The sequence below is a fragment of the Lepidochelys kempii genome, chromosome 5 (assembly GCF_965140285.1).
Source record: "Lepidochelys kempii isolate rLepKem1 chromosome 5, rLepKem1.hap1, whole genome shotgun sequence".
NCBI classification, from domain to species: Eukaryota; Metazoa; Chordata; order Testudines; family Cheloniidae; genus Lepidochelys; species Lepidochelys kempii.
The window spans coordinates 105,698,927-105,712,678 of NC_136384.1; the positions used below are offsets into that span (position 1 = coordinate 105,698,927).

The 13,752-nt window shown below is 39.5% G+C and overlaps 1 protein-coding gene across 43 annotated transcripts in view; it reads right to left on the bottom strand.

The window, feature by feature from the left end:
* PTPRD (protein tyrosine phosphatase receptor type D) overlaps window positions 1-13,752 on the bottom strand; it is a 624,822-nt gene that overhangs the window by 158,566 nt on the left and 452,504 nt on the right. For all 43 annotated transcript variants that reach the window (XR_013635846.1, XM_073345345.2, XM_078852933.1 and 40 more), the window contains 2 exons: window positions 5,594-5,727; window positions 3,031-3,175 (listed from right to left, as the gene is read on the bottom strand). Coding sequence is in view for 42 of the 43 variants with exons in the window: in XM_073345345.2 (XP_073201446.1) it covers window positions 3,031-3,175; window positions 5,594-5,727 (279 nt within the window). In the remaining variant the exon portion in view is untranslated. The remainder of the gene's footprint in view (window positions 1-3,030; window positions 3,176-5,593; window positions 5,728-13,752) is intronic.

A 13,752-nucleotide genomic window follows, 5' to 3' on the forward strand; every position in this document is an offset into this window, starting at 1 on the left:
AAAAGGGCAACCAAACAAAAAAAAAAAAAAAGCCATAGAAACTTAAAAAGCAAAACATCAGATAATCTTATGCACCTTGGCTTATTAAAGTGAAGAAATTAAAAATGAATAAACCAACTAAATGATAAAAAAGGATGTGGGGGCAATACATGAAAATGAAGCCTCAAAATAATATTACGTACCTGCAATTAAAATTCTTCTTCAAATAAAAACAAAACGTGATGCTTTTATATGTCTATTCATCTACCCTTGTAATGTCTGCAATTAGTGCAAGTTAGGACATTTTAAATGATTATTTTATGTATGTATTTCTTGCCAAATTTTAACCTATACTGTACAGTCAGTCTTACATTCATCAAATAGTTTTTTTCTCTTACACTATATTCCAGATAACTTGCAATAATTGCTAGAAATTGCTTGAGAAACTCCCAGCCCCTTTGAAACTTCCCTCCTGTCCCTCCCCACAAAAAGATTATATTTTTAATTTTCTTTTTACAACTGAGTCTGCCTAGATCAAGTCAACTACAAATAATGTTTAAATGGAAAGCATTTATTTAAACATTTATTGTAGCCAACATAGTATAAAAGCATGCAAAGTCAATAGAAGATGAAGAAAATCTTAGTCAAAGGTTTACCTACCAGGACAAAAAGTGACAGGCTTGTTGATTCTGACTGTACCTTGTACTTACCCTAGATCAGCTCTCAGTTATATTTTTTAACTCCTCTTGGAGACACCTTTGCTAGTGACGAATTAAATCCTACCAGCTATTTTTTTGATAATTTCAATAAACTACCACCTCCGCACATTTTGTCAGCAAAATAGCTATTAAATCTTACTAAAAGACTTTCCTAGCAAAACAAAGCACAAAGATACAAAGCTCCTAATTTATACTGTATCTTACTTCACATGAGCACCCATCATTTAGATCAAATATAGCTCGTATTAAGAAGACAGCTAAAGTGCTTGCCCATTTTGTGTGTGTGATTGTGTGTGTGTGAAATCTAGTTTCTCCCCCATATCCTTAAAGGAAAAACAAATGGATTTTTGGTACTACTTCTTGGCATATCAAAGATAATTAAAGAAGCTGAAGAGTTATAGGGCCTTGCTGTGACCTACTGCAGTAACACATGTGTCTTTTGGTTCCTCACAGATCTTCTGTGTGGATCAATTGATGTTCCTCAGTGTGGCATTCTACCCTTCTTGGGGGAAAATAAGTGAGAATGTACCAGCATCTGGAGGAGTTGAAGGGATAGATTAGCTTTTTTATTTAAAAAAAATGTCAATGATCAAGGTACAAATCAACTACACAGGATATTCTGGTCATTACGCTACAGAGCATGAATCTGTGCAGGAAGTATAAAAGGAAATGAAAAGACTCCTTCAGGATATCATACTGACAGACAGATATCCCTGTAGCAGCTTTCTCTGAAGCCAAGAATGAAGGTTACAAAAAACTCTAGAGAATATTTCTGCTGTATCCATGAGAGATTTCTAATTTTTTAAAATCATTATATTAAAATAAATGCAAACCATTCTATCTTGTGTAATCGTTTTTTAAAATGCAATTTCTCCTTTATTTTGCAAGATGATTTTTACACCATCTGCAATCTAGTAAGCAAATCTATTAGGTCTGATCATATACCATGGATGTAAATTGGAAGTTTGTGATTGATTTCAATGGGATCTCTTACAAAAGTCTGACTACTTTCTTTTCATATATAACCTTTGCATTTTTTCATGTATTATCTGAATATGTAAAATAAAAAAGGCTACACACAGTGTAATGTCATCATGCTGGCCCTGTCCCATTTACTTTATTCTTACATAACCAGGAAATGGAAATCTTCTATATCAAAATACTGATTTTGCATAATTAAAATGACAGTGTCCCACGACCTTATGCTTGATGCTTGGATAAGGGCTGCACAAATGACAGCATAATTGGGTCCTTTGTGTTTATTTAAAATGCCACAGACATGCCTCAGGAAGTTCACATTACTCACAACACTCAAACTCTAGAGCAACAGTTCTTCAGGTACCTTAATTGTTACTAATATCTCATCAAACACTAGCAAAGCACGACAGTATAAATACAATAGCTCGAGCTGACTGACTCAAACCAGAATTTCAATGAGGCTTTGCAGTATTCGTTTAAATAACCTTACTTCACTAAAAGTTATGAACCAATCAGCCTATAGAAAATTTAAATACATGATGGAATACAGTTTGAAAATGGAGCAGTAAAGCTAAAGAATTACACAAAGTAAATTTCAGCTGATTATATCAACTCTTTGGGATACAATTCTTCAGTACCTGAAGAAGATCCCTTTAGTTAAGTTTTAAATTACATGTTTTTAAATTCCTATATGAATTCCCGTCAGGTTTTTTTTTTTTTTCAGATAAGCTCTATAAATTACTCTTATTATTTACATGAACAGCCAAATAGAATGTCGTTTTCTTGTGTGTGTCAAAATTACTTATAAAACTCAGATGCCCACCTTCCAAAGATTGGTCAAAAAAAACATTAGGCAAAACTTAGAAAGAATAACCATAGTTATCAGCATGCCTGTTAGTGCATACAGTCCTGGAGCCTTCAAATGTACATGTTCTGTAGGAAGGGAGTGTCTGGATAAAAGGAATTTTATGGAATTCACACTGTGGAGGAGGAAATGACCAGGCTGGACCAGTGGAATTTTAAGGCTCCAGGACTGTATAGGAGGCATGCCATGCATGGAGGATCATTAGTATGCCTCGTGGTGCACCTAGAAGCTATACAGATATCATCATAGTGTTGTCTCTTTAGACATTCTGAAGATGTTCTGCTTCTTCTCCTAAGGATATGCAAAAGCCAATAATAATTCAAAAACAATTCTCCTAAGCCTATCTATTATAAATATATAACTTAAGCACTGTCTTGCTGTCATGTTACTGAGACTCTTGCTCTCTATTGCTGTCTTACTGGCTTATCTGGCTGTGTCTGCTCAGTAGATAGAAGGAGCAAAATAAAGCAAGCAAGGAGAGACACCTACTTGACTGCATGGTTCTCGCTGAGATTTCTGCAGTTGAAGCACCCAGGCCTTGTGGAGAGCGTGCAGCCAGACGGAAGTAGTACAAGCTGTTTGGCTTCAGGCTTTGCAGGCGGTAAGATGTAGTTGGCTCAACAGAAACACGTTGCTAAAGGTAAGCAATAAGAGAACTGGACGTATTGATAAATATCCAAAGATACTTATTCAGAATGTTGTCTAAGGAGAAGAGCCCCTCTGAGACACTGATAACATCATCATCAATGGGATTAATTTGTTTAAAACTTCTTTTAAAAATGTGAATGTAGCATTTTAAACAAAGCAATCTGAACCAAACAATGAAAGGAAAGTGAATCTATTATCCACAATAAATAAATAATGAAAAATTAATTTTTAAAATAAGCAGTTCAATGTATCAAGCTGCTAGGGAGAAATTTTGTTTGACAGTTTAAAAGGAGTTAAATAATTGTGTTCAAATTTTAAAAGAATATTTGGACACTGACAGATGAGTAGAGCCTCATCTACTTATCTACATGTACTTCTCACTCCAGTGAAATTGGACTTTTGTGGGATGGGTGATCTTGGAGTTAAGGCTAGCCTGTAGTTAGATTTGCATTCAAAATCTTAAGAAGCAAATTCTTCTAAAGCTATAAATATTATCAAGGACCTATGATCAGGATGTAGTGCAAGTTTAGGTAGGGGCATATATCTCATATGGAATTAAAAGATAGATCTGGGAACTCTCCTCTTAGCAGTCTTTTCAGTTGCTCAGTGTGTGCTTACATGTCTTCAGTACATGTGAAGAACTTCTATAAATCTAAACTCAGTGAAGTAGCAGTAACCAGCTTTGCTGTATTCCCAAAACAGCAACAAGATAGTGACGCAGGAGGGCACTGACATATCTAGCACTCTCCCGCTGTCTCCTGAGATCACCACTCTCATTCTTTGCATTGGAAATCAGCTTTATACAATTGAACAGAAAAAATAAAAAGAGACTTTATTTTTAAAAAAGAATGATTTAGTGTAGCCAAAGAAACATTTAAAATGCTAATTGTTTATAAAGAGCAAACAACATCTAAAAAAGGCATCTTATGATTAGAAATAATGTATTTTCTTCATGAAGCACACTGAAAAGTACCAATTACCATGTTTTAAAAGATTCTCATTAATTGACTAACAGAAACAACTATTCATTATGGGTGAAATCCTGGCCCCATTAACTGCAATGGGGCTGGAATTTCTTCCTGTGTCATTCCTAAGAGCCAGGCAAAGTCTGTCAACTCCATGCCCTGGAGGCAGTACAGTTTTGGACAGCCTCAACTAGCTTTACCCCTTTGGAACTGGTAGCAACCTCCATGCTTGCCTTTCCATGAACACCCATAAAGCTTCCCTTGTCCAGTAGCCACAGAGCCTGCTGGTAACAGTGCTCAGAATCTGCCATCAAGCTGGTTGCTCTGTTTAACAATCACCACTCTGCACTTTAAGTGTGTTGTATGTTGTGTGTGTGTGGGGGGCGGGGGGCATTGTCTGGCTGGCCGGGAGAAGAGGACAATGCTTTCTGGCTTGGGGGAAGAGGGGAGATGTAAAACTGCTGGAAAAACAGTCAGCATGGTGGATGAATCACCACCTAGGAATGAGAGGTTTAAAAAGGTCAGCTGGGCCTGGCCCCTCCCCTCATTCACTCGGAACAAGCTGGTTAGCACCCACCCTCCCTCCCTATTTAGGTCAGAAATATGCCTGGTGTTTAGCTATATCTGCTGTGGGCATTATGCTAGCTGCCCCGTTAAGGGGGGCTGGGAAGGAATTTTTCCCTTACCACCATATTGGCCAGGTGCAGTGGGGGGAGGGCGGGGGGGTTCACCTTCCTCACAGCAGGTTCAGGTGGGCTCTGTTCATGCATTGCATGATGGGCAGTAGGCCATATGTCACAACTCTTTATTTAAGTGTACAGCGGATGTTCAGTGCAGGTACTCCATAAATTAAGGCACAAAAGAACGAATAAATGGCTTGGAAAAGGAAATAATGAGAGGTGCTTGGTAATTGAGCAAGCCAGGAGAAGTTCGGGACTCCTCTGATTGGCAGAGCAGGGAGCCAACCTCCCCATCATTATAGTCCATCTTAACCCCTCCTACGAGGGGGGTGGGGGTGGTCGGTAAGGTCTCGGCAAGGGAATTGCTAGAGGGAGCTGGTGTAAGCCTCCCCCAGAATTAGCTGGAATTGGAGGGTCCCAGCAGTGGATTTGCTGGATGGACATAAACGGAAAGGGGGATGGGAGGGGACGCTAAAAAAAGCACTCACCTCTCCCCCCCCCACCCACGAATTGTGGGGGTTTTCACCTGCACTGCACATTTTATCCGCCGGGTTAGTCCCAGACATCTAATAATAAAGTTGCGGCCTGATTAAACCCATATCTAATGTCTCCTGTCATTCTTTCGGCATAGCCAGACAAACCATTTAATGTCAATATTCTCATATAACAGGAAATCAGCTAAGCTTGTACTTCTAAACCATTGCAGCCTTTCATGTCTTATTCCATTAAAAAAAAAAAGGTGAGTAAATGTTCATTTACCTCTTCACCCTGGTCCCCATCTTTGTAAACCAGTTCATAGCTGGAAATAGTGTCAGAGCGGGGAGGGGTCCAAGAAAGTAATATGCTTGTTTCAGATTCAGGTTCTGCTTTGAAGTTCAGCGGTTGCCCTGGGACTAAAGGGGAAAGTTATACAGTGTTACCCCCTATTTATTTCTTTTGTTCAATACTTATTATTCGAATATTTTGAATCATCATTGCAGTACTTGGCACAATACTATCTTTTGTTTTAATTACTGAACTTAAACAGCTAACTGATGCAGTTGAACTAAGAAATAGGTACAAAGCAAAAAAAGTATACTGTAATATAATGATATTACCAACTTACATTTTATCCTAAATTATTTCAAAGTTCCTCAGAAACTATACACAAACAAACGATACACAAACCACAGAAATGCTGCCATCCTACAAGTAGACTATTGACACCTGTTTAACAGCTTACAGCAGTGGCTCTCAACCTCTCCAAACTACTGTACCTGTTTTAGGAGTTTGATTTGTCTTGCATACTCCCAAGTTTCACCTCAATTCAAAACTAATTGCTTACAAAGTCACACATAAAAATACAAAAGTATCGCAACTCACAAGTACTGTAAAATTGCTTACTTTCTCATTTTTACCATATTATTATAACATAAAGCAATTGGAATATAAATATTATATTTACATTTTAGTGTACAGTATATAGAAGAGTATAAACAAGTCATTGTCTGTATGAAATTTTAGTTTGTTCTGACTTCACTAATGCTTTTTATGTAACCTGTTGTAAAATTAGGCAAAAATCTAGATGAGCTAATGTACCCCCTGGAAGACCTCTGCGTAACCCGAGGGGTATGTGCGCCCCTGGTTGAGAACAACTGGCTTACAGTAATAGTACTCGAAAAATTTGGGACTGGATCTAAAGACATACCAGCTGAAACTGCTTATGTGAACTGTGGCAAAAAAAGTTATGTATGAAATAAAGTAAGTTATATACAAGATGGGGAAAAAATCTTCCAAAAAAGAGCTAAGGCCATTATAGATAATTCCAAATGCAAAACAAGTTTGCTAAACTAGCAAGCAATTAAGTTATTAAACATATCCTTGTCTTTAAGAAGGCGCTTACACACTGAAAAACTGATTTATGCTATATGGTTACTCTTCAAAAATGGCATCCTGAGGTGCCATGTTTCTTTTCTTGCCGATTAACATTTTTAACAATTTATCTCAGTTTTCTAGTAATTAGATTATTTTTCTCCCTCAAAATGTAACTTTGAATCTGATAGATGAGGGGGCGGGTGGGGGAGGAGGCATTTTCTGGCTCATGTGTCATTTGTCATAAGGGTTATTCAGGCCAAAATCTACTGTCAGTTACACATGTACACCTCCACTGAAGACTATGGGGTTACACAAGTGTAAACGAGGGCAGAATTTGTCTTTACCGTTAGAACATGGGCAATAACTTTGGCACCCAAGTTTGAAAATATTTGGTTATGATTTCCATTGAGAATGCATGAATCACAACAGAATCCAAGCTCATTCTTCCATAGTTGTGCTGGCTTTGCAGGAATAAAAAGTCGTGCACACTTCTTTGGTCAGAAAAATAATCAGCTATTATTCTCAATACACACAGGGAGCAGCTGTGGTAAGTAAGGTGGTCATCATCATCATACAGATAATAGTTTTTCATAATCATTTTTCAGAGTAGGACTGCATTGTAAATTAAAGTACTTTTCTTTTGTACAGCCACAGTCACAGAAAAGGAGGAACTAGCCCATCAGAGAACAAAAATAAAATTTACTTGTTTGTAGTACTTAGCCTCTGCAGATTTTTAGGTGCCACAAGGAAACATTGGAGCTTTGGAGTTCAGAAAGCCATTTGGACTTATGATAACCTGTTGGATACGATAGCTAGGATTTGACTTCTAAGTTTTAAATAAGTAGATCGACAACTAACAGGAAATGTAAATTTGCCTGTATAGACTTTTAATAGCTTGTAATTACCTACCATTAGTCCCCTCTGAAATAAACAGGACAAAATAGAAAGACAAGATGGGATAGGAGAAAAAAAATTTCTCTCCCACTCTGAAGAAATGTGTCAGAGTGAATAGTAACCCAATGTAATTATATATCTTCAGAGAACAAGAATAAAAGCAGAGTAATTAACTTTTTCTTGAAAAGATACCTGGTGTAATAAATGACCACTCAGTGGATATTAAAAAGCTCCAAAGATGTCTTTGAAAAATACTGATATAAGATGTACAAAGGGAAATCACTGTAAGTATGTAAGTAGCAATAGAACCATTTTAATGGGCAATACAAATTTGAAGCAAGGTGCTGGGAGAATTGGACTATTCCTGACTTGGAAACAGGTTCTGTAATACCATCTTGCACTATGGTCATGATGCTGAGTCCAAGTCAGATTGTTGCATAAATGTATGCACAGAGCTCCATGTGGCTGCCTTACAACTCTCTTGGATAGGAACCAACTGGAGGCGGTGATACTTGCAATTTGCCTCCTACTAAATATGGCTTAAAGTGACTGTACTGTAGGCCTGCCAAAGCATAATAATGAGCCATGGAGTTCAGAAAGCCATTTGGACATATTTCTTTTTGACATGGATTGTCCCACGTGTAATTGTATCAAATGAAGCAAAAAGACAAGTGGACACTCATTGGGACTTTGCCTGCTCTACAAAACAAAAAGGTATGAAACAGTACTATCAGAGTTATGGAAAAGTGCTTCACTTGGATGAGCATGAATATTGGGAAGAATATTGGCAGAGTAACTGAGCAATTATGGTGTAATTCCAATGCCACATTTGGCTGGAATCTAGGGAGAGTCAGTAACATCACCTTGTCCTTGTGGGACTTTATGTAAAATAGATTAGAGTCCCTAAAGCCTTATGATCATTTCCCCTGTGAGCTGCAGTTGGTGCCACAAAGAATAAAATTAACCATGTTAGAAATTCCACCTCACAGTTATGGTGAGGTTCAAAAGGAGATCTCATCTATTTTGTGAGACCAACATAGCTATCTCATGATATTAGGAAGATAGAAGATTTTCGAAGAAATAAGCTATTCAAAAATCTGAACCACGCAGATTAACTTCCTTTCTCCAAACGCATGAAAGGCCAAAACAACTCCATAAGAGACGCTGTCTATAATCTAACCGACAGCTGCAGAAAGTAATCAAGCAGTTTTTGCACAGGAGAAATCAAGTAATCCATTCAGGTCCTGAATTTTCTCCACTTAAATTTGCACAATTTCCTTGCAGTTTCCTATGAAGTTAGGAAAACTAAACAGAACAAGGAAGCCATGCCAACTGGTAAAACGCTCCCCAGGATGGGATGGAGAAAGGTTTCTTGGTTCTCAGTGATCATATGTTGTGAGACACTCATCGCCAACATCTCTCTCCTCAAGGATTTCTCCTTGAAGTCCTTGTTTACTATCTTAAAGCTGGGATTTACTGAAAATGTCATGGGACGCCAACCAGGCAGTGAAGCTTAACTCCACCTGTTTTATTGTTTGTGGCAGATATTTTCAATTTGTACTCAGGCAATGTTTGAATTTTTGGGGGGGGAGGGGGAAGGGAGCAGGAAGGGTTGGCTTCTACAAAACTCCACAACAAAACAGAGGGAGCTACAACAAACAAAACCAGTACAATACTGCTGGTAATACTTGTAGGAATGAATCAAAGCCTCAAGATGTTGTACAAGCACAGCCCAAATTGAGTACAAATTAAAAAATACAGTCACTTTTCCACTCATTTCAGGAATGTCACTGTAACACATACATGGCACTTCTTTAGCCCAGAAAAAACGGTGCTCAGCGGTAGCTATGCAAACAGGAACCAAGCTGCATGAGCAGATATCTGCAGCTTCTGATCTCCTCCACAGACAAAAAAGCAACTAAAGAGAGGCAGTTACAGGCTCTGGAAACTGTGCAGGTTGCCTTGCTCCTACTGCTGGGGTGTGTTCTACAACATAGAACTATAGGCTAAACCAAATCCAACTTGTCACATTGCATGATCATCACACAGAGTGGGAATTTTTTTACAGCACAGGTATTTTTGGAGAACAAAACATTTCAATAGCATCTTTTATCCAATGATTTCAACGTGCCCTACAAACATTAATTAAGATTCTTAACTTCACTGTGAAGTATGTATATTCTTATTCTTATGTTATATAGAAGAAACAGACACAGAGGTTGTTAGGTAACTTACACAAGATCACACAGGGATTCATTGACAAAGCAGGTTATAGAGTCAAGAATTAATTGATTTCCAGATCCATTCTCTAACCTCTAGATCAGGGGTGGGCAAACTTTTTGGCCCAAGGGCCACATCTGGGAATAGAAATTGTATGGCAGGTCATGAATGCTCACAAAATTGGGGTTGGGGTGTGGGAGGGGGTGAGAGCTCTGGTTAGGGGTGTGGGCTCCAGAGTGGGGCCAGAAATGAGGAGTTCAGGGTGTGGGAGGGGGCTCCAGGCTGGGGTGGGGCTGGGCATGAGGAGTTTGGGGTGCAGGAGGGTGCTCCAGCCTGGGACGAGGGGTTCAGAAGGAGGGAGGGGGATCAGGGCTGGACGAGGGGGTTGGGGCAAGGTGAGAGGCTCAGGGGTGCAGGCTCTGGGCAGTCCTTACCTCAAGCGGCTCCCGGAAGCAGTGGCATGTCCCTTCTCCGGATCCTACGCGGAGGTGCGGCCAGGTGGCTCTGAACGCTGCACCATCCACAGGGACCACCCCTGCAGTGCCCACTGGCTGTGGTTCCCACTTATGGAAAAGTGCTTCACTTGGATGTGCATGAATTGTCTGTGGTTCCCAGCCAATGGGAGCTGTGGGAGCGGTGCTTGGGGTGGGGGCAGCATGCAGAATGGAGACCCCTGGCTGCCCCTATGCATAGGAGCCAGAGGGGGACCATGCCGCTGCTTCCAGGAGCTGCATAGAGTGGCCCCGACCCCCTCCCCGGCTGGAGCCCCAGAGCAGAGCAAGCTCCAGACTCCCATCCCAAGCGGGAGCTCGAGGTCCAGATTAAAATGGCTGGTGGGCTGGATTTGGCTTGTGGGCCATAGTTTGCCCACCCTGCTCTAGATCATGGTTCCTATCCTGGTCCTTTGTACACATGGAAGCATGTCCAGAAGCAAACATAGAAAGCAGCGTGATTCTTAGAGAAGTAGCTTAGGAGTCAGAGGTTCGGGAAGTGGGCATGGAGGATTTAACAGGAGAAGTTACAAGCTGAGTGGAGTTGGAAAGGGCCAAGATTTTGTGTTTGCTGAGAATTTCATAAAGTTGTTCCTAAGAAGCCCTTTCAGTTTAGGAATAAACATTTTTTTCTTTTTTTGTCACTTGATATCCATTTTTGTTAAAATACCACATTCTCTCTGCACAGTACACAAGGTAATTAAAAGCAAACAAAGATAGTTTATTAATCCTGTGTCTGTGTCTACTCTCTCTCTTAACACAGAAGTAACTTGTGTAAATAAGCCTGGAGGTTTCTGACTCCTTAGAATTCTACAGTTTTAAACCTAGAGTGATAATATTGAAGAATGATTAACTAATTAAAAAGTGTAAATGTGCAGTACATTTTGTCAAAAATCTCAAAACCTGTAAACCAACTGCTGTAGAAGTTAATGAACAACTAACAATGCTAAAGTGCAATAAAAATATGATGGTACAAACTCAAAAATATATTAAACATTTACTTGTAGGAAAATAGTTTGATGATTGAAAAAAACAGGAGAAGTATTCCTGGGAGTGTTTATGTGGTCAGTTTATGGTCAGTTATGGTCAGTTTATGGTCAGTTTATGTGGTCAGTTATATGGTCAGTTTAATTCTATTGATGCAGTGAAGTTATCTTGTAGGTATTTCACAGTGCCCTCTCCTATACTCAAGTTAAAGGTCCACAGTAACCTGTGCTTTGCATTTCCAGCATTCTTTATAGTATTTTACATTACAAGGCTCAAATTCCCTACTTATTCAGTGTCTCAAGGCAGGTATATTTTTGAGTAGGTCACTTTTAAAAAAAAAACCCACATACCTGCCCAGTGGGTCACTTTATTCAAGTAGAAGGAAGGCGAGGAAGGAAGTGGGGATGCAAATAAACCTTGCATACAAAGAATGAATTGAGCAGGAGGATAGAAAAATAACATAAAAGGAATGAGAGGTCAGAGATAGCACAAGAAGAGAGTGAAGAAAACACAGAGCAAGAAGAGAATGCTGCCATGGCTTATAAAACAAAAGTACACATTTTCAGTTTAAAATAAAAAAAATAAACAAAAACAGCCTAGAAGAACAAATAAAAGCAAAACAGAAGGGGAAAAGGAGTAGATTAAAAGGAGGAGAGGAACCACTGAGAAAGGGAAGTGGAGGGACAGAACAGGAGAAGGAAGCTGGAAAATGGAACAGAAGAAGCGATAATACTGTGGCTAGCATGCAAAAACTTGTATAAAAGCCAGGAAATCCATGAGTTTCAGCTCAGAGAATTTCCTGTAGATTGCTGCATTGTGTGTAGGGAATGCTACACCATAGGATCTGATTGCAGGGGTCTGAGGGTGTGGCCCTCTTCACCTAGGGACACCTTTATATCAGCAGGGTTATCCCTACAGATACTGAGATATGTAAAGAAAGCTGGGGTTATCTGAATGGTTACCTTCTGCATTAGGTCCTCTTTCCCACAATGCAGCATGGCTCTAGGGTGACCAGATGTCCCAATTTTATAGGGACAGTCCTGATTTTTGGGTCTTTTTCTTTTATAGGCTCCTATTTCCCACCACTCCCTGTCCCAGTTTTTCACACTTGCTGTCTGGTTACCCTACGGCTCCCTCATCAGCATTATATTACTCAGCAATTCCACTGCCAATTTTAGGGAAGATAGCCAGTTTCTTTGGCACTATTCTACACTGCACCTCCTTGGTGCTCAGCTGCACCCCCACCCCTCGCTTTTTTCCCTGTCCCAAGCCTTTTGGAGATCCAGCTGAATAGCCATGGCATAGACAGCCTTCCCTGAGCTCCCAGACAGGATGCTGCAGGACTATCACTTTCTCTCTTTTGGCATTTCCGGGGCATTTAGCACTGTTTTCTACTTCCTCCATGTCTGACACTCCAGGGAATTTTAGGGCCTTAGGTGAGCAAAATGCATTATTTTTTGACTTCATTTTCATCTACAGAGTTTTTTAACATGGGGCCGTACACAGAGGAAGGAGGGAAGTGATGATGCCAAAATGATTGATTGAACTGGACTCAAATTACTGCTGATGGTTAGGCAAGAAACTAATTTTAACAGGACATTTTATTATTATTACATTTTTGCATGTGTTTGATGTTCATGAAAGGTGTCAGAATCTTCTACTGAGCTACAGTATAGAATTGCAAGAATAATTTGTTTATAATTGCATGTTTTTCTCTGCATTTCAATCCTTCTATTAGAAACAGAACCCCCCCCCCCCCAAATCCAACTCATTAGCTTTACAATAAGGTTTTGTTCAATGTGTAATATAATATTTTCCCTTTTACATTTATTTAAAAGACAGTCAGATATCTGATCTTCCTATAATTTTTCCTTTCCATGCATTCAAATGCTTTCTTAACTATAATGTTCCGTGGTGACTGTACATACACTTTAACGTTCATGTTACATAGCTTAGCATTAACAATGGGTTTTATATAGTAATTTTTTTAAAATGTAGGAGTTTCCCAGAGTTATCTATGCCTCCTGGAATTCCCTGTCCTGTGGAGTGTCTGGTTCTCCCTGCAATGCTCCCAGTCCCTACATAGTGGTTCTTCCTGGTATGGGAAGCTAATAAAAGCAAGATCCTTTGCTCCTCTTAAGTGACTTTCCCCTCTCTGCAGAGTTTAGGAATACCCCTGGCCCCGAGACCCAGCCGGAAGATTGTTTTTATGAGGCGTGCAAGATGAAGGATGCACCCGGAGTCTGCTCTGGCATGTTGGTTTGAGAAAATTAAAAAAGTGAGGATTGTGTTTCAGGGAAAATGTAATAGCAAGTTTTGTAGTGAATTAGCTGGGAATGGGGACCAGGAACCAGAGACATAGTTTACAAGAGGGGCAATATAAATTAGGAGTGAACATCACAATTCAGTATATATATGAATTTGTCCATGCTGAAGTCCAGCATTTGCAGGAGTCACATCATATAGAGAATA